At 44.8% G+C, this 19,815-nt stretch overlaps 1 protein-coding gene across 10 annotated transcripts in view; it reads left to right on the top strand.

Moving 5' to 3' along the window:
- Nucleotides 1–19,815, top strand: part of FBF1 (Fas binding factor 1) — a 37,931-nt gene that overhangs the window by 5,112 nt on the left and 13,004 nt on the right. For 6 of the 10 annotated variants that reach the window (XM_037809064.1, XM_037809065.1, XM_037809060.1 and 3 more), the window contains exons 5-12: nucleotides 11,022–11,115; nucleotides 14,995–15,055; nucleotides 15,554–15,604; nucleotides 17,104–17,245; nucleotides 17,802–17,876; nucleotides 18,578–18,706; nucleotides 18,996–19,134; nucleotides 19,265–19,398. In XM_037809064.1, coding sequence (XP_037664992.1) covers nucleotides 11,022–11,115; nucleotides 14,995–15,055; nucleotides 15,554–15,604; nucleotides 17,104–17,245; nucleotides 17,802–17,876; nucleotides 18,578–18,706; nucleotides 18,996–19,134; nucleotides 19,265–19,398 — 825 coding nt within the window. The other 4 variants (XM_037809063.1, XM_037809066.1, XM_037809067.1 and 1 more) reach the window with 4 other exon arrangements.

Here is a 19,815-nt window from a genome sequence, read left to right as displayed (position 1 = left end):
CTAGAGAAAAATGAGTGTCCTGGTGATTTGGGATGTAAGGTACTATATATGTCTGTTAAAATTCTCTATATCTCTTTCTCCTTTCTTTGTTTCTCTGTTGGTAGGGCTCCCTTTAGAATCTAAAGTAGGGCAGGTCTTTTATTGGCAAAGTCTCTCAGCATTTGTTTGTCTGTGAAAAATTTAAGCTCTCCCTCAAATTTGAAGGAGAGTTTTGCTGGATAAAGTATTCTTGGTTGGAAATTTTTCTCTCTCAGAATTTTAAATATGCCATGCCACTGCCTTCTCGCCTCCATGGTGGCCGCTGAGTAGTCACAACTTAGTCTTTTTTTTTTTTTTTTTTTTTTCCTTTTTTTTTTTTTAATCATCATTTTATTGAGATATATTCACATACCACGCAGTCATACAAAACAAATTGTACTTTCGATTGTTTACAGTACCATTACATAGTTGTACATTCATCACCTAAATCAATCCCTGACACCTTCATTAGCACACACACAAAAATAACAAGAATAATAATTAGAGTGAAAAAGAGCAATTGAAGTAAAAAAGAACACTGGGTACCTTTGTCTGTTTGTTTGCTTCCCCTACTTTTCTACACATCCATCCATAAACTAGACAAAGTGGAGTTTGGTCCTTATGGCATTCCCAATCCCACTGTCACCCCTCATAAGCTACATTTTTATACAACTGTCTTCGAGATTCATGGGTTCTGGGTTGTAGTTTAATAGTTTCAGGTATCCACCACCAGCTACCCCAATTCTTTAGAACCTAAAAAAGGTTGTCTAAAGTGTGCGTAAGAGTGCCCACCACAGTGATCTCTCGGCTCGTTTTGGAATCTCTCTGCCACTGAAGCTTATTTCATTTCCTTTCCCATCCCCCTTTTGGTCAAGAAGATGTTCTCCATCCCACGATGCCGGGTCTACATTCCTCCCCGGGAGTCATATTCCACGTTGCCAGGGAGATTCACTTCCCTGGGTGTCTGATCCCACGTAGGGGGGAGGGCAGTGATTTCACCTTTCAAGTTGGCTTAGCCAGAGAGAGAGAGGGCCACATCTGAGCAACAAAGAGGCATTCAGGAGGAGACTCTTAGGCACAAATACAGGGAGGCCTAGCCTCTCCTTTGCAGCAACCGTCTTCCCAAGGGTAAAACTTATGGTAGAGGGCTCAACCCATCAAACCACCAGTCCCCTATGTCTGTGGTCATGTTAGCAACCATGAAGGTGGGGTAGGCAAATACCCCTGCATTCTCCACAGGCTCCTCAAGAGGGCACTACATCTTTTTTTATTTTTTTTTCCTTGTTTGTCTTTTTTCTTTTTTTTTTTTTTTTTAACTTTCCCTTCTTTTTTAAATCAACTGTATGAAAAAAAAAGTTAAAAAGAAAACAAACATACAATAAAAGAACATTTCAAAGAGACCATAACAAGGGAGTAAGAAAAAGACAACTAACCTAAGATAACTGCTTAACTTCCAACATGTTCCTACTTTACCCCAAGAAAGTTACATAATATAGCAACATTTCAGTGAACTTGTTCCTACTACATCCATCAGAAATTAACAGACCATAGTCATTTCTGGGCATCCCCAGAACGTTAAATAGCTTATCTGTTCTTCTTGGATTATTGTTCCCCCTTCCTTAATTGCTCTCTACTGCTAGTTCCCCTACATTCTACATTATAAACCATTTGTTTTACATTTTTCAAAGTTCACATTAGTGGTAGCATATAATATTTCTCTTTTTGTGCCTGGCTTATTTCGCTCAGCATTATGTCTTCAAGGTTCATCCATGTTGTCATATGTTTCACCAGATCGTTCCTTCTTACTGCCGCGTAGTATTCCATCGTGTGTATATACCACATTTTATTTATCCACTCATCTGTTGAAGGACATTTGGGTTGTTTCCATCTCTTGGCAATTGTGAATAATGCTGCTATGAACATTGGCGTGCAGGTATCTGTTCGTGTCACTGCTTTCCGATCTTCCGGGTATATACCGAGAAGTGCAATCGCTGGATCGAATGGTAGCTCTATATCTAGTTTTCTAAGGAACTGCCAGACTGACTTCCAGAGTGGCTGAACCATTATACAGTCCCACCAACAATGAATAAGAGTTCCAATTTCTCCACATCCCCTCCAGCATTTGTCGTTTCCTGTTTGTTTAATGGCAGCCATTCTAACCGGTGTTAGATGGTATCTCATTGTGGTCTTAATTTGCATCTCTCTAATAGCTAGTGAAGCTGAACATTTTTTCATGTGTTTCTTGGCCATTTGTATTTCCTCTTCAGAGAACTGTCTTTTCATATCTTTTGCCCATTTTATAATTGGGCTGTCTGTACTATTGTCATTGAGTTGTAGGATTTCTTTGTATATGCAAGATATCAGTCTTTTGTCAGATACATGGTTTCCAAAAATTTTTTCCCATTGAGTTGGCTGCCTCTTTACCTTTTTGAGAAATTCCTTTGAGGTGCAGAAACTTCTAAGCTTGAGGAGTTCCCATTTATCTATTTTCTCTTTTGTTGCTTGTGCTTTGGGTGTAAAGTCTAGGAAGTGGCCTCCTAATACAAGGTCTTGAAGATGTTTTCCTACATTATCTTCTAGGAGTTTTATGGTACTTTCTTTTATATTGAGATCTTTGGTCCATTTTGAGTTAATTTTTGTGTAGGGGGTGAGGTAGGGGTCCTCTTTCATTCTTTTGGATATGGATATCCAACTCTCCCAGCCCCATTTGTTGAAAAGACCATTATGGCTCAGTTCGGTGACTTTGGGGGCCTTATCAAAGATCAGTCGGCCATAGATCTGAGGGTCTATCTCTGAATTCTCAATTCGATTCCATTGATCTATATGTCTATCTTTGTGCCAGTACCATGCTGTTTTGGCAACTGTGGCTTTATAATAAGCTTCAAAGTCAGGGAGTGTAAGTCCTCCCACTTTGTTTTTCTTTTTTAGAGTGTCTTTAGCAATTCGAGGCATCTTCCCTTTCCAAATAAATTTGATAACTAGCTTTTCCAAGTCTGCAAAGTAGGTTGTTGGAATTTTGATTGGGATTGCATTGAATCTGTAGATGAGTTTGGGTAGAATTGACATCTTAATGACATTTAGCCTTCCTATCCATGAACATGGAATATTTTTCCATCTTTTAAGGTCCCCTTCTATTTCTTTTAGTAGAGTTATGTAGTTTTCTTTGTATAGGTCTTTACATCTTTGGTTAAGTTTATTCCTAGGTACTTGATTTTTTTAGTTGCTATTGAAAATGGTATCTTTTTCTTGAGTGTCTCTTCAGTTTGTTCATTTCTAGCATATAGAAACATTACTGACTTATGTGCATTAATCTTGTATCCTGCTACTTTGCTAAATTTGTTTATTAGCTCTAGTAGGTGTATCGTCGATTTCTCAGGGTTTTCTAGATATAAGATCATATCATCTGCAAACAATGACAGTTTTACTTCTTCTTTTCCAATTTGGATGCCTTTTATTTCTTTGTCTTGCCGGATTGCCCTGGCTAGCACTTCCAGCACAATGTTGAATAACAGTGGTGACAGCGGGCATCCTTGTCTTGTTCCTGATCTTAGAGGGAAGGCTTTCAGTCTCTCACCATTGAGTACTATGCTAGCTGTGGGTTTTTCATATATGCTCTTTATCATGTTGAGGAAGTTTCCTTCAATTCCTACCTTTTGAAGTGTTTTTATCAAAAAGGGATGTTGGATTTGACAAATGCTTTTTCAGCATCTATTGAGATGATCAATTGATTTTTCCCTTTCGAGTTTTTAATGTGTTGTAATACATTGATTGTTTTTCTTATGTTGAACCATCCTTGCATGCCTGGAATGAACCCCACTTGGTCATGGTGTATGATTTTTTTAATGTGTCTTTGGATTCGATTTGCAAGTATTTTGTTGAGGATTTTTGCATCTATATTCATTAGGGAGATTGGCCGGTAGTTTTCCTTTTTTGTAGCATCTTTGCCTGGTTTTGGTATTAGATTGATGTTAGCTTCATAAAATGAGTTAGGCAGTGTTCCACTTTTTTCAATGTTTTGAAAGAGTTTGAGTAAGATTGGTGTCAGTTCTTTCTGGAAAGTTTGGTAGAATTCCCCTGTGAAGCCATCTGGCCCTGGGCATTTATTTGTGGGAAGATTTTTGATGACTGATTGGATCTCTTTGCTTGTGATGGGTTGGTTGAGGTCTTCTATTTCTTCTCTGGTCAGTCTAGGTTGTTCATATGTTTCCAGGAAATTGTCCATTTCTTCTACATTATCCAGTTTGTTGCCATACAGTTGTTCATAATATCCTCTTATAATTTTTTTAATTTCTTCAGGATCTGCAGTTATGTTACCTTTTTCATTCATTATTTTGTATATATGGGTCTTCTCTCTTTTTGATTTGTCAGTCTAGCTAGGGGCTTGTCAATCTTGTTGATCTTCTCAAAGAACCAACTTTTGGTGATATTTATCCTTTCTATTGTTTTTTTGTTCTCTATGTCATTTATTTCTGCTTTAATCCTTGTTATTTCTTTTCTTGTACTTGGTTTAGGATTGGTTTGCTGTTCATTTTCTAGCTTCTTCAGTTGATCCATTAGTTCTTTGATTTTGGCTCTTTCTTCATTTTTAATATATGCGTTTAGTGCTATAAATTTCCCCCTTAGCACTGCTTTTGCTGCATCCCATAGGTTTTGGTATGTTGTGTTCTCATTTTCATTCGTCTCTATATATTTAGCAATTTCTCTTGCTATTTCTTCTTTAACCCACTGATTGTTTAGGAGTGTGTTGTTTAACCTCCAGGTATTTGTGAATTTTCTAAGTCTCTGATGGTTATTGACTTCTAATTGTATTCCGTTGTGGTCAGAGAATGTGCTTTGAATAATTTCAATCTTTTTAAATTTATTGAGGCTTGTTTTATGTCCCAGCATATGATCTATTCTGGAGAAAGTTCCGTGAGCACTAGAAAAGTATGTGTATCCTGGTGATTTGGGATGTAATGTCCTGTATATGTCTGTTAAATCTAATTCATTTATCATATTGTTTAGGTTTTCAATTTCCTTATTGGTCTTCTGTCTGGTTGATCTATCTATAGGAGAGAGTGATGTGTTGAAGTCTCCCACAATTATTGTGGAAACATCAATTGCTTCCTTTAGTTTTGCCAATGTTTCTCTCATGTATTTTGTGGCACCTTGATTGGGTGCATAGACATTTACGATTGTTATTTCTTCTTGCTGAATTGCCCCTTTTATTAGTATGTAGTGGCCTTCTTTGTCTCTCAAAACATCCCTGCATTTGAAGTCTATTTTATCTGAGATTAATATTGCTACACCTGCTTTCTTTTGGCTGTAGCTTGCATGAAATATTTTTTTCCATCCTTTCACTTTCAGTTTCTTTGTGTCCCTGTGTCTAAGATGAGTCTCTTGTATGCAACATATTGATGGTTCATTTTTTTTGATCCATTCTGCGAATCTATATCTTTTAATTGGGGAGTTTAATCCATTTACATTCAACGTTAAAACCGTGAAGGCATTTCTTGAATCGGCCATCTTATCCTTTGGATTATGTTTGCCATATTTTTCCCTCTCTCTATTAATATCCTTTATTGTACCCATACCGAATCTCTTTAGTACTGAACCTTTCTCCAGGTCTCTCTGTCCTGTCTTTGTTTCTCTGTCTGTAGGGCTCCCTTTAGTATCTCCAGTAGGGCAGGTCTCTTGTTAGCAATTCTCTCAGCATTTCTTTGTCTGTGAAAAATTTAAGCTCTCCCTCAAATTTGAAGGAGAGCTTTGCTGGATAAAGTATTCTTGGCTGGAAATTCCTCTCACTCAGAATTTTAAATATATCGTGCCACTGCCTTCTCGCCTCCATGGTGGCTGCTGAGTAGTCACTACTTAGTCTTATGCTGTTTCCTTTGTATGTGGTGAATTGCTTTTCTCTTGCTGCTTTCAGAACTTGCTCCTTCTCTTCTATGTTTGACAGTGTGATCAGTATATGTCTCGGAGTGGGTTTTTTTGGATTTATTCTATTTGGAGTTCGCTGAGCATTTATGATTTGTGTATTTATGTTGTTTAGAAGATTTGGGAAGTTTTCCCCAACAATTTCTTTGAATACTCTTCCTAGACCTTTACCCTTTTCTTCCCCTTCTGGGACACCAATGAGTCTTATATTCGGACGTTTCATATTATCTATCATATCCCTGAGGTCCATTTCGAGTTTTTCAATTTTTTTCCCCATTCTTTCTTTTATGCTTTCATTTTCCATTCTGTCATCTTCCAGGTCACTGATTCGTTGTTCAACTTCCTCTAGTCTTGTACTATGAGTGTCCAGAATCTTTTTAATTTGGTCAACAGTTTCTTTAATTTCCATAAGATCATCCATTTTTTTATTTAGTCTTGCAATGTCTTCTTTATGCTCTTCTAGGGTCTTCTTGATTTCCTTCATATCCCGTACTAGGGTCTCATTGTTCATCTTTAGTTCTTTGAGTAGCTGCTCTAGGTGGTGTGTCTCTTCTGGTCTTTTGATTTGGGTGCTTGGGCTTGGGTTATCCATATCGTCTGGTTTTTTCATATGCTTTATAATTTTCTGTTGTTTTTGGCCTCGTGGCATTTGCTGAACTTGATAGGGTTCTTTTAGGGTTTGTAGACCAGTTGAAGTCCTTATCTCTAATTTATCAGATCTACAGCTTCGTGGAGTACACTTTCTCTAACTAACCAGCAGGTGGCGTCCACGAGCCACCTGTTCTCCACAAGCCAGATCTCCCCTGCTTAGCCTTTTTGGTGAGTGGGGGAGTGAGTCTTGTGGGGCCCAATTGGTGTCCCAAGCTTGCGTGTGTAGTTGGTGTTGCCTGCCCTGTATGTGGGGCGTGTTTCTGGGCAGTCGGGGAGGAGGGGTGGCCCTAACAATCAAATCTCCCTGATGATCCTAGAGTTTTAGAGCTGCTGCAATAGTCTAATCCTTCAGTTCAGTCCTGCCACAGTTTGTCTCTGCCACTGACCCACAAGTCTTTGGTATTGGCGTATGGCTCCTGAGACTTGCAAGTGGGCCCCTCTTCCAGGCTGTGCACCCCGGGTCCTCTGTTGAGGGATGACTGTGCTATGTCACAGGTGAGTGCCGTCTCCCCAGGGCAGTTCTGTGCTGCTGGGCTGTGTTGGGAGGCTCCCAGTCTGCTCAAATGATGGCTGAATGGGGCTCTGTTAATTCACACTGCTCCCCCTTCCCAGCTCTGGGACATTCAGCTGAGGTTGCAGGGAAGGCTAATGTCCACGCCCAGTTTTGTGGTGTGTGCCTGTTATTTGAAGCACTTCCGTCACACTGGGTTGTCTGGGGCAGCTCTGGGCTATGGGGCTGGCGATGGGCAGGAGTGTTTCCTGTCCACCAGGATGGTGGCTGTGAGCGGACACCCCCCTTTTCTTGGGAAGTTGTGTTGTTTAGTGAATTTTCTCAGCCACTGGAATATTGCCTTTTGTCTCAGAGCTCTCTTAGTTCTGCTCTTGACTTGACGTGCCCAAATTTCAATTCTTTGAAGCTTTCTGTATTGAGCTTCTTAGAGTAATTGTTTTAGAAAAAGCAAAAAGGATTTAAAAAAAAAAAAAAAAAAAAAAACGGCCCTCCTCAGAGATCTAATGGGTTATTGAAATGCTAATAGACAAAGCAACCAGGGCCATTAAGGAAAGGTGCCCAGGGCAGAGAGATCAGCTTTGCTTCGGGATTTGCATATGCGCCTCAAGGCCTGATCTCCGCCCTTCCCCTTTCTGTGTTCACCAGAACTCGAAAAATCCTCTGCTTTTATTTTGGAGTTTTTAGTGTTGTTTTTTTTCTATGTCTGTCTCCTCTCTGCTGGGCTGGCTGCTCTCAGAGTCTCTGGTGTCTGGTCTCAGTCTATCTATGGTTGGAGTTTGAATCAGTAGAATGAGTTTCCGATAAGAGCAGCCACTGCAATTCTCCCTTCTCCTTCCCGGAGCTGACAGCCCCTCCTCCCCCGGGACTGAGCCTGGCAGGGAGGGGCGCGGGTCCCCTGGCCGCAAAAACTTACAGATTTCGCTGATCTCAGCAGTTCCACGTTTTCATGAGTGTTGTATGAAGTATGCCCAAAGACAGATTGCTCTGTGGTGTCCAGTCCACGCAGTTCCTGGCTTTTTACCTACTTTCCTGGAGGAGTAACTAAAACATACAGCTCACCAGTCTGCCATCTGTACTTCCTTTTCACAACTTAGTCTTATGTTGTTTCCTTTGTATGTGGTGAATTGCTTTTCTCTTGCTGCTTTCAGAACTTGCTCCTTCTCTTCAGTATTTGAGAGTCTGATCAGAATATGTCTTGGAGTGGGTTTATTTGGATTTATTCTATTTGGAGTTCGCTGGGCATTTATGCTTTGTGTATTTATATTGTGTAGAAGGTTTGGGAAGTTTTCCCCAACAATTTCTTTGAATACTCTTTCTAGACCTTTACCCTTCTCTTCCCCTTCTGGGACACCAATGAGTCTTAGGTTTGGATGTTTTATTTTATCTGTCGTATCCCTGAGATCCATTTTGATTTTTTTTGATTTTTTTCTCCATTCTTTCTTTTGTTCTTTCATTTTCTGTTCTGTGGACTTCTAGGACACTGAGATGTTGTTGAGCTTCCTCTAGTCTTGTATTGTGAATATCCAGAGTCTTTTTAATTTGGCCAACAGTTTCTTTTATTCCCATAAGATCTTCTATTTTTTTATTTACTCTTGCAATGTCTTCTTTATGCCCTTCTAGGGTCTTCTTTATGTCACTTATATCCTGGGCCATGGTCTTCTTGATGTCCTTTAAATCCTTTGCCATGTTTTCATTCCTCGATTGTAGTTCTTTGATTAATTGTGTGAGGTACTGTGTTTCTTCCGATATCTTGATTTGTGTGTTTGGAGTTGGATTCTCCATATCATCTGGTTTTATCATATGCATTAAGATGTTCTGTTGTTTTTGGCCTCTTGGCATTTGTTTTGCTTGATAGGGTTCTTTCAAGTTTTAAAAAATATATATATATATCGATCTAATTTTTCAGAAACACAGTTTGGTGACATACACTTTCTCTAACTAACCAGCAGATGGCGTCTGTGAGTCACATATACCCCTCAAGTCCATTCTCAACCTTGTTCCTGCGGTGTGTGGGGAAATGATTCTTGTGGGGTTCAGTTGGAGAACTCAGTTTGGGTGTGTTGCTGGAGCTGTCCACCCTGAATGTGGGGTGCGTGTACGGGTGGCCAGGGAGGAAGGGCAGTTTTAATATTCAAATCCCCCAGGTTCCCGGAGATTCAAGGCTGCCACAAGAGTCTAAGCCTTCATTTCATTTCAGCCCCAGCCCCTCTCTCTCGCTGTCTCACAAACCATCAGACTTGGTGTGGCATCCCTGGGTTCTCCGAGCAGGTCCCCCCTCCCAGCCAACGATCCTCCAGAACCTCAGCTGAGGGAATGCTGTGCTATGTCACCAGTGTGCACCGTCCCTCAAGGGAGGCCCCAGGCTGCCGGGCCATGCAGGAGCACTCTCAGCCCGAAGCAAAGATGGCCAAACGGGGCCTCTCAACCCCCCCGCTCCGTCCTCGCACAGTTCCTCCTTCTCAGCTCCGGGACAACTGGTGGGGCTCTGGGCTGTGAGCACGGCCCCGGGCAGGAGTTTATCCAGCCCTCCGGGGAACCAGCTGCAAGCCGTGGGGTTTCTTTCAGCTTCCGGCTCTCCCCTCCGTTCCCCCGGCCCCGAGGGTATCTGCAGCGGACCATCCTCCAGGCCAGACACCGAGAGGCTGGCCCAGGCCCCTCTTGCTGTGTTTTACTGCATGGTTCCCACTCCCGCAACTGCAGCCGCACCTGGGTTTTTCCCTTTTTTTTTTTTTTTTTTTTGTTTAAAAGAGCCAGTCGGTCTCCAAATGCCAAGCCCTGGCTTCCCCACAACGCCGCGTGGCTGCGAGTCTTCCAGCCAGCTTACTCACTCGTTTCAGAATGCAGACTCCCAGTTTCACCAAGTATACAGCCCCTGTGGAACTAGCAGAACACGTCCAGCTGGCACGCATCACTGTAACCAGTATTCTGGGTCACTTTCTGGTTTTTATTTAGTGTTTTTCATGGAGGTGTATTTTTTGCCTGTCTCACCTAGCCGCCTTCTTAGTTTCTGGTGTATAAGTTTTTATGTGGACGTGTGTTTTCAGTTTTCTTGGGTATATACCAAGGAATGGAATTGCTGGGTCATGTGGTAACTATGTTTAACTTTCTGAGGAACTGCCAAACTGTTTTTCAAAGTGGGTGAACCATTCCCATCAGCAATGTATGAGGGTTCTGGTTTTTCCACATCCTTGTCAGCACTTGTTATTGTCTGTCTCTTGATTTTGGTCATCCTAGTGGGTGTGAAGTAGCATCTCATTGTGGTTTTGATTTGCATTCCCCTAACGATTAATGATGTGGACCATCTTCTCATTTACTTATTGGCCATTTCTTTGGAGAAATGTTGATTAAAATGTTTTGCCCATTTAAAAATTGGGTTATTTCTCCTTTTATTGTTGAGCTGTAAGAGTTCTTTGTATATTCAGGGTCCTAGTCCCTTGTCCTGTGTGCCCATGTCTGCTGCATTGAGAAGCAGGGCTTCAGGGTCTTGCAGAGCTCACCAGGGATGGTGAGGCTTGGGTGCCCGTGTTCTCTCCACCCCCACCCCCAACAACTCCCCCGTGGCCCGGGAGAACCCACAAAGCACAAGTCTGTGTATTCTAACCTCTGGATCTGGGCTGTGCAATCACCATGGTTCTTCCTGCATTTTTGTAGGGTGGGGTTGGTTCAGGTTGGGTTGGGCTCTTTGTTTGGCACCCACTGGCATTTAGGGTTGACTTCCAGTTTGCAATTGTGCCACCTGCCCCCCTTCAACTTTTTAAGGGATAACTTTAGGACCTGTATCTAAAGCCAGTTGCCTTCTTCCAAACAGGCCCTTCTTTGTAGAAAGGTCTGGGAGGCGGCTGGGTGGGGGAATTTGCAATCCTTTTCATCCTGACTCCAGGTTCTTTAGGCAAATGACACTTCTTTTTGTTTTCTTTTTTTCCAGTGGCACCACCTGAGGAGCCTGTCAAACTGGGTTCACGTGCCAGAGACACCACAGGTGCAGCTCAGCTGCTCCCTTCTTCAAGGGCTAGAACAAGGTAAGCACAGCACTGGCTTGGGTGTCCGCCACCTAGTTCATTCCAGATGCTCCTTGTCCCTCCACCTTCCCACTTCTCACTTAGCAGGTGCCCCACTTTATTTTTCTTTTTTTTTTTTTACTTTTAATTTTGAAAAGCTGACAAATTACAGGACAGTCACAAAAAAAACACAAGCTCCATACAAAGAACTCTGACACATTCCATCACATCCACAAATTTTAACATTTTGTCACATTTGCCGTATCATTCTGTCAATCCAGCAGTCTATCAGTTCAGCAGTTTATTGGTCTGTTTATCCATTTATCATTCCATTTTCTGAACACTTGAATGGAGGTTGTATACTTCATGTTCCTTGAACACTTAATACTCCCATATACATTTCTAAAGACAAGGATTTTCACTTACGTAATCACCTTAAGTGCAGTTATTAAGTTCAAGAAATTTAACTGTGATATAAAGCTTACAGTCTCTATTTATTCTACATTTTTCATGTGTCCCAAAATTGTCCTTTTGGGCCTCCTCTTGTCCCTTATTAGACCCTATCTGGGATCACAGACTGGATTTAATTGTCATTGTCTCTTTAGTTGCTCATTGTGGGAACACATGCATACAACATAAACTTCCCCATCTCACCCACCCCCAAGCACACCATCCAGGGGGGTTACTCATATTTGCACTGATGTAGGACCCTCACCACCTTCCGTTACTAAAACTTTCCCATCTGCCCGAACAGAAACCCCACACCCACTGCACATTAACTTCCCATACCCTCTACCATCCTGCCCTCTGCCACCTGCATTCTAATTTCTGTCTCTGTGAGCTTGTATATTCTCTGATATTTTCTTTGTAGTTCTGTTGGGGAAATTTAACATCCTAAATCTATAACACTCCGGTTTGCTCCGATACCAACTTAACTTCAATGATATCCACAAACTATGTTCCTGTACCCCTCCATCCCCCCACTTCTATGTAGTGCTTGTCACAAATTGCATGTTTGTACCCTGTGAGTCCAAGAGCACATTTATCATTTACATTTTGTGCATTTGCCTTTTAGATTGTATAGAAAATAACAAGTGGAGTTATAAAACAAAAATAACAATAGGACTGGCATTTATATTTACCCTTATTATTCTTTCCTTTCAACCTGCAGGAGTCTCATTAGCATCTCCTATAGGGCCAGTCTAGTGGTGACTAAGTCCCTCAGCTTTTGTTTATTTCGGAATGTCTTAATCTCTCCCTCACTTTTGAAAGACAGTTTTGCCAGATATAGAATTCTTGGTTGGCAATTGTTTGCTTTCAGCACTTTAAGTATGTCATCCAATGTCCTTCTTGCCTCCATGGTTTCAATGAAAAATGGGCACGTAATCTTATTAAGTCTCCCTTTTGTGTGACACATTGCTTTATCTGTGTACCTTTCAGAATTCTCTCTCTTTGGTATTCAACAGTCTGATTAGAAGATGGCATGATTTGGGTCTATTTGGGTTTATCCTGTTTGGAATTCATTGAGCATCTTGGACATGTGTATTCATGGCTTTCATTAAATTTGGGAAGTTTTCAGCCATTATTTCTTTGAATATTCTCTCTGCCCCTTCCTCCCTCTCTTCTCCTTCTGGGACTCCCACAATGCGTATATTGGGATGCTTGACGGTGTCTCACAGGATCCTCAGGCTTTGTCCGGTTTTGTTCATTCTTTCTGCTTTCTGCTGAGAATGATCTCAATTGTTTTATCTTCAAGGTCACTGATGCTTTTCCTCTGCCGGCTCCAGGCGGCTGCTGAACCCCTCAAGGGAGTTTTTAATTTCTGCCGCTGTGCTCTTCAGCTGTTGGTCCTTCTTCATAACTTCCATCTCTCTATTGATATCTCTTTGTGTTCATCTTTCGTTTTCCTGATTTCCTTTAGTTCTTTTTTCATGTTTTCCTGTATCATTTTGAGCATAGTTAGGACCATTTTTTCAAAGTCTGTCTGGCGTGTCCCAGGTCTGGTCCTCTTCATTGATGGTTTCTCGGGCTTGAATTTTCTCCTTTTCCTGGGCCATCATGTCCTGTTTCTTTGTATGCTTTGTTATCTTTTGTTGACACTTTGATATTTTAAGATGGTGTCACTGGAATTTAGACTCTGAGGCATCTGCTCCTTAAGCTTGTATCCAGCTAGTGTTATGGCAGAGATTTTCCTGAATGCCAGGAGCTAACAAACAAACAAACAAAAAGCAAAAAAGAAAACGTCTTTCCCAGTCTTTGCACATTGACCTCTGCCAGTGCTCTCCCTCGGAGCTTATCCATACGATGAGTTTAAAGAAGAGCTCCAGACCAAAGCACAGGGAACTCCCTGATCCTTTCTGCTCATGGCTCTCTTCTTGGTCATGTGCATGTGGCCCTGGGAAGTCCCCCCATTTACATAGGTCCAAGCGCCCCTTCTTCCCTAGTTTCCCCATGGCCCTGGGCACTGTACCACCTGCCCTACAGCCAGCAGTCCCTTGCCCAGGCAGCCACTTGATTCTGTTCCTACAGTGTCCGCAGAGACTTCTCTCCTACATGCTGGGCAGGTTCTGGTATGGTGAGTGCCTCAGGCCACCACCAGACAGACTGGGCCGGGCACACATGCTCTCAGGATGTGCATACGGTTACTCTGCTCCCTCGGGAACTGGGACAAGGGATTCGCACTGAACACGTGATAGGTGGGGGTGAGGCCAGTCGGGGGGCCACGGGTTCCCCCCACTTTGAAGAAGCCGGTTTCCTGATTCGGCACCTGCTTGTTGCGGCCGTCCTTCAGCCTTTTTCTGGAGCTTTGAGAAAGGTGTTTCTGTCAGTTCTTGGTGGTGGTGTAAAGTTTCTGTGGAGGAACAGAGTCCTGAAGCACCTTACTCTGCTTACTTTTAATATCAGTAATTTCCACCCCTGTCTCTCAGTTCCCAGTCACTGAAAGAGCCTGGAGTTGTGGAAAGAGAACGGAACTGAGAGTAGAAAGTCCTGACTTCTAGTCTCTACGTCTGAGACTTACTTGCTACCTTGGGCAACTTCTTGAAACCTCTCTGAGTCTCCATTTCTTTATTTTCAAAATAAAGGGATTGGCATAGATCAGTGGTTTTCAAATTGTGTTGCTTTGTCTAAGGTTCTCCTGATGGAGAACAGGTAAGGGAAAAGTTTTGTGAGTTCTCAACCCTCCTTCTTCATTTTAACCAAAGCAATTCTGTTTTTCTCTCTTACCTATTGGGGTTTTTTAAATAATTTATTTATTTTTAATTGTGGCAAAATGTATGTAATATAAAAATCATTTTAACCATTTTCAGTGGACAACTCTTTGACATTGAGAACATTGACAATACTGTATAAATTTCACCACTATTTCTAAACTACCTTTATCATCCCAAACCAAAACTCATACTCTTTTAGCAATAACACCCCCTTCTCCCCTCCACTCACCCCTGATAACTACTATTCTGCTTCTGTTTCCATGAATTTGCTTATCCTGAGTATTTCATGTAAGATAAACCAATATTTGTTCTTTTGTGTCTGGCTTATTTCATGCAACATGATGGCTTTCAGGTTCATCCACCTTGTAGCAGGTACCAGTGCTTCACTTCTTTTTACAGTTGAATGCTTTCCCATTGTGTGGATGTACCACATTTTGTTTATCCAGTTGTCTGTTGATGGACACTCTTATCTATTGTTTTTACTGTTTTATTTTTCAAGGGGCTCTACTGCCTTAACAAAATTGAACATCATTGCATTAGGTGACCTGTGGAATTCCTTTTAGCAACTCTTTTCTCCCAGAGAAAAGTCTATGCAAGGCCACTTGGACTCTCCAAGGCCCTCTTCCTTCCTGTGAATGACCTGATGCCACTGGCGCTGCAGGCGGGTGCTGATTCCACCACTTTGCAGGTCTCTTCTGGAAGACGATTTCTTCAGCACCATGGCAGGCCTAGCAGAGGCTGATGCCGAGGTGAGCCTGGCCTGGTCCCCCGCTCTGCATCCTCTTTCCTCATCCCCTGGAACAGTAAGATGGATGATTATCTTTTTTCTTAAAGCAACAGCTGAGGGCTGTTGCGTGGTCCCAAAGCAGAAGCCTCCTCCTCCCACAAGTCACTCTCTAGAAAGTTGAGCTCCCAGGAATGGTTGGAGTCTTGAGTCTTGCTCCTTCTAAGTACTTCCCATAATAAACTGTCCCTCGGCAGTCACGTGGATGGGAAGCAGCAGAATTTGAGTGCCTTTGAGGGAATTGGTCTCTCCAGTTGGAAGAAATGAAAAGAGGCTGCGATTTCTGGGTTTCCACAACTGGGTGCGTTTGACTTCAGACCACAGCCGAGTCCCAGTGAGGGGGACAGAGGGCCCTGTGTCCCCTGCCCCCGCAGAAGCCAGGCAGCAGGGGTGAGAGCCCTGACTCTCTCTGGGCCTTGACTGACAGCTTCCTCGTCTGTGTCCTCGCCCTGCTGTGACTTAGGTTTCGGACATCTCAGAGGCAGACCCACAGGCTTTGGTGCAAGCCATGAAGGTAATGAAACAGCTCGGACGATTCCCAGACTAGACTGGGGATGCGGTGATGATATTTGGTGCCAAGGCTTCATTCTCCCTCTAACTTGTCCCCATAAAACATGTTTCTGAGCTCTTCCCAGTGCAAGAACAGAACTCATCCAGGACCTATTGCCCTCCCTGCCCCTCTGGGTATAAATCAGTTTTCTGGTAAACAGAGACTCCCCCAGCCCAAGACACAGCCCCAGCCTCAGCCCCCGGGTGAAATGGGGCGTCCCCAACAGACCACTCACCTGGCTGGGTCCCCTCCACCACTGGCACCACCCAGGGGCAGGAGGGGGAAGGCGTTCTTCCCTGAAGTTTGTTTTCCCCACATGCCCTGCCACGTCCCCTTCGGTGCAGCCATCCTCTCGTCAGATCCAGCACAAAGCCAATCTTTACAATGGAATTTTAAGACTTAAATTCTGAATGGTTCATAAGAACATGATCTCACAGTGCTCAGATCGCTTGGTCCGGGCCTGAAACAGTCAGCGCCTCTTGTTTCCACTCGCCTTCCTCCTGCCTGACCCTCGGGTTCACTGTCCCTTCTGCTTAACCTATTTGCCACGGTCCCCAGGCTAAGCTGCGCGTTGGGTTTCAGCCCTCTGGGGCTCTAAAGAATTGGTGTGTGTTCCCTTTTGGCTCCAGATTCAGCTTCTTTAACCTGTTGGAACTCTCCCTCCCCAAGGCCAGCTGCCTGGGACACCGGGACGTGACCTCCGTGTCCTCTGGCCAGCCCATTTCCAGTGTTGACTCTGAGCACCTTATTCTGAAAGCCTGAGCTGAACCCCCAACCCCCCCACCCCGCTTCCTCGGTTCCATTTTCTTTCCTACTTCACCTTTTTTTCTGAACACTTTTCCCATTTTCCCTTGTTTCCTCACAATTTGGCCCCTGGGGCACCAACTCCCCTCCCCAAATAGAAGTCCTCATCCTCTTGTCATGTGCCGTCCTTCAGCAGGTCTTGACCAGGGAGCCCTTGACTGCTTGCACCTCCCTGCTTGGTCCCTGGTGTTTTTAATATGTCGTCAGCATGGAGCATCCACTGACATGGGATAGCATTCTCCTCACCTCTGTGCCCCTGATCACAGTTCAGTTCCCCTGACTCGAGGCAGGCTAAGGAAGCTAAAAGGCCTTGGAGCCCTTCTCACTGTGCAGGGGAGGTCTTTGTGGGAGTCTTAAACCCCAGAATCCTGCTGTTTCCTTCCAGTACAATCTGAGAGTTTTGAAATTCACTAAGCCTTAGCATGAAGCTGGTGAAAGCAGGTTTTATGACCTTCTCCCTGTGGCATCTGGGCAGCAGCCACTAGTGGGAGGCGGTAGAAGTGGCCATGTGGAGAGGCTGTGACTCTGTCTGGTTCAGTTTCCCTACCCAAGTTCCCCAGTTGTCCCATGTGGAACATGGAGGCAGGGTCACCACCAGGCTGCTCGGAGCCACCAGCTGAGCCCCTCCATGGTCTCCTCCCTCCTTCCTGCTTTCCCAGGATATGGACGGCATGGATGCTGATCTCTTAGGTCTGAAGAAGTGTAAGCCAGCTGCTAGCAGAACAGCTGCAAAGGGTTCTGGGAAAGAAGCGCTGCCCAGCCCTCCCAAACCTGCTGGCAAGTTGACAGCCAGTGAGAAAGGTGAGTGGGAGGGAGCTTCTTGAATCTGCTAGGAAAGCTCTGGGGATGTGGAAGATGCTTGGAAGGCAGCTTTCACATCCTGTGATTTCCTGCACTGGGATGGAGAGGCTAAAGGAGCTGCATGTGTGGGTGTACGGGTGTTTGTGTGTGGGTGGGTGTGTGTGTGAGAAAGTGTATCTGGGGGACAGGGTCAAATTGATCCTCCCTTCCTAGGTCTGTCTCAGTCCTTCTAAGTCCAACATGGGGAGCTCCTGGGGAAACCATATGGGTTAAAATGAAAAATGTTATGGTAGTCTTTGTGCCTCTTCTCTGTGGAGTGGCTTGTAACTAGGGAGGCAGGGTGACCCGGCCCAGGAGGTAGCTTCTGAACCACGTCTCCCCGCCAGACGCCTGTGTGAGGCTAGGGACATGTGGACCCCACCCATGGCTGTGTCCGCTTTCATGGACCCCCAGTTTCTGAGGAAGAAGTACACCTTGTCCCAGGGACCCCAGTCTATGGCTTGGCAGAGAACCTCAGCCCAGGCCCACGACTGTGCCTTCTGTTTGTTTCCTGCAGGGGGTGCTGCTCCCAAGAAGCCATCTCCCCCTCCCAGTAGCTCTGGGCATCAGTACAGGAAGTTTTCCTTTGAAGGTACGGTAGGTCCCTCAATCATGCTTTGGGGGCACTTCAGTTTTGAGAGTCGATTAATCTGGATATTGCTTCCTTGTTTGCTTGCCTGAGGCCAAGTCACTGTGTGTATCAGATGAGTGGTAGACAGGCGGTGCTGCTGGTTTAATCTCTCATGAGTTCAAGAAGGGACTAGTTAGGTTGTATTGGCTGGAATATTTTGGGAACTTATTTGCACAGCTCTTTGAAGACAGGCATTGAACTGAAGATTTTAAAAATTATTGGAAAATTTCCCTTTCCCTTCATGAACGCACAGATGTTTTGCTTGTCATCTGATGCCTTAGGAACATTTCTGGTGGCAGTACAGCCCCGAGTCAGAGCCCCCAAGACGACACGGGCGAGCCTGGGGGTGGGGGATGGGGACAAGGGCAAGCCTGGGTGGTCACATAGACAGGTCCAGGTGGGGTGACACGGGCGAGCTGGGGCAGTGACATGGGAATGCAGGCCTCAGGCCCACCCTCCCCACTCCCTCTGCCCTTGGTGAGCCCCGTCTCTGTGCCAAGGCCCCCCTTGCCACAGGCGCCTCACCCTCCAGATGCTGAGAGGCTTTGTTCATGTGTCTGAGCAGCTAGAAATCTTGACTCGAGTGAGGACGGCCCAATTAGGGCTTTTCTTTCCTGACCAAAATGCCACAGTCTGACCTGTGTTTCCCTTCTGGCTGTGAGATTTGGAAGACCCGTTGGCAGGACTTCTCTCCGATGAAGAGGAAGGAATGGCCAAGAAGCTGCCCGTGACAGACAGTAAACCAGCCTCCAAACAGAGCCCCAGCGCAGGCAGAGGTTGGGGCAGTGGGGGTATGTGGGCTGACGGGATCTTTTCTGATGTGGATCCAGACCTCCCCCGCCAAGGGCAGGGACTACAGGTCTTAGATCCTCGACCAAGAGATCATCAGTCACCAAGAACAGGCGGGTGGGACATGTGAGCCTGTGCTGAGTCGGTGCCAGCGGGCAGAGCAGGCAGGTGGGGTGCCCGTGGCCTCACCCAGAAGGCCAGGGTTACAGAGAAACATCCCTACAAACCCATTCAGATATCACACAGGGGACGGGAAGGCTGTGGGCACCATGTCTGTGCTCTGTCTCTCAGGTCCCCCTATTCCTCTAACTCCTGGGGACACCCCTATCCGAAAGAAAGAAGAACTGATATTTGACGATGGAGATGACATCATGGCCACCTTGGGGTTTGGAGACAGCCCCAAAGGAGAGAGGAAGCAGACGGGAGACCAGTAAGGATCTCTAGGGTGGAGAGTCCCTGGCCCGGCTGCTGCGGGTCCAGGGAGAAGTTAGGGTGGGCACAGCGTGGTACTTGGGACTCCCTGTTGTCACATGCACCCACCCCCCTGTCCTTTCTGGCAGGGAAGGGCCCCGCCCTGCTCGCTCCAAGCTGGAGGAGCTGCTGGGTCGAGGCACTGCCACGAGACTCCTGGCCCGCCCCGGCACTGGGGAACACAGGGAGTCCAAGCTGGACGAGAAGGACCAGAGGCGGCAGGGTGAGGGCCCCAGGGGGGAGGCGGGGCCGAGGGGTGGGTGGGGGTGGGGCTGGGGCAGGGCTGTGGGTGGAGCCACTGGGGGAGGCGGGGCTGCTGGACCTGCTGCTTACTGAATTGAGGGGAAATTCATATAAAACAAAATTAGCCGTTAAGTGGCATTTAGTGCCTTCAAAATATTGTGCAACTACCACCTCTATCTAGTTACAAATCATTCTCATCCCTCCAAAAGGAAATGTTATACCCTGTAAGCAGTTGCACCCTAGTCCCCCGAAACCAGTTTTTGTTTTACCACAACCCATTATAAGAAAATAAGTTTTGCACCATGACACATTATATACTGTATACAAATTTATAATTGAGACAAGGATTCATGAAATAGTACTTACTGTTACCACATCCAGTACTCGAGTATCTATC

This window comes from Choloepus didactylus, chromosome 18, assembly GCF_015220235.1.
Source record: "Choloepus didactylus isolate mChoDid1 chromosome 18, mChoDid1.pri, whole genome shotgun sequence".
Lineage (NCBI taxonomy): Eukaryota > Metazoa > Chordata > Mammalia > Pilosa > Megalonychidae > Choloepus > Choloepus didactylus.
This window is presented reverse-complemented; position numbering and strand designations above follow the sequence as displayed.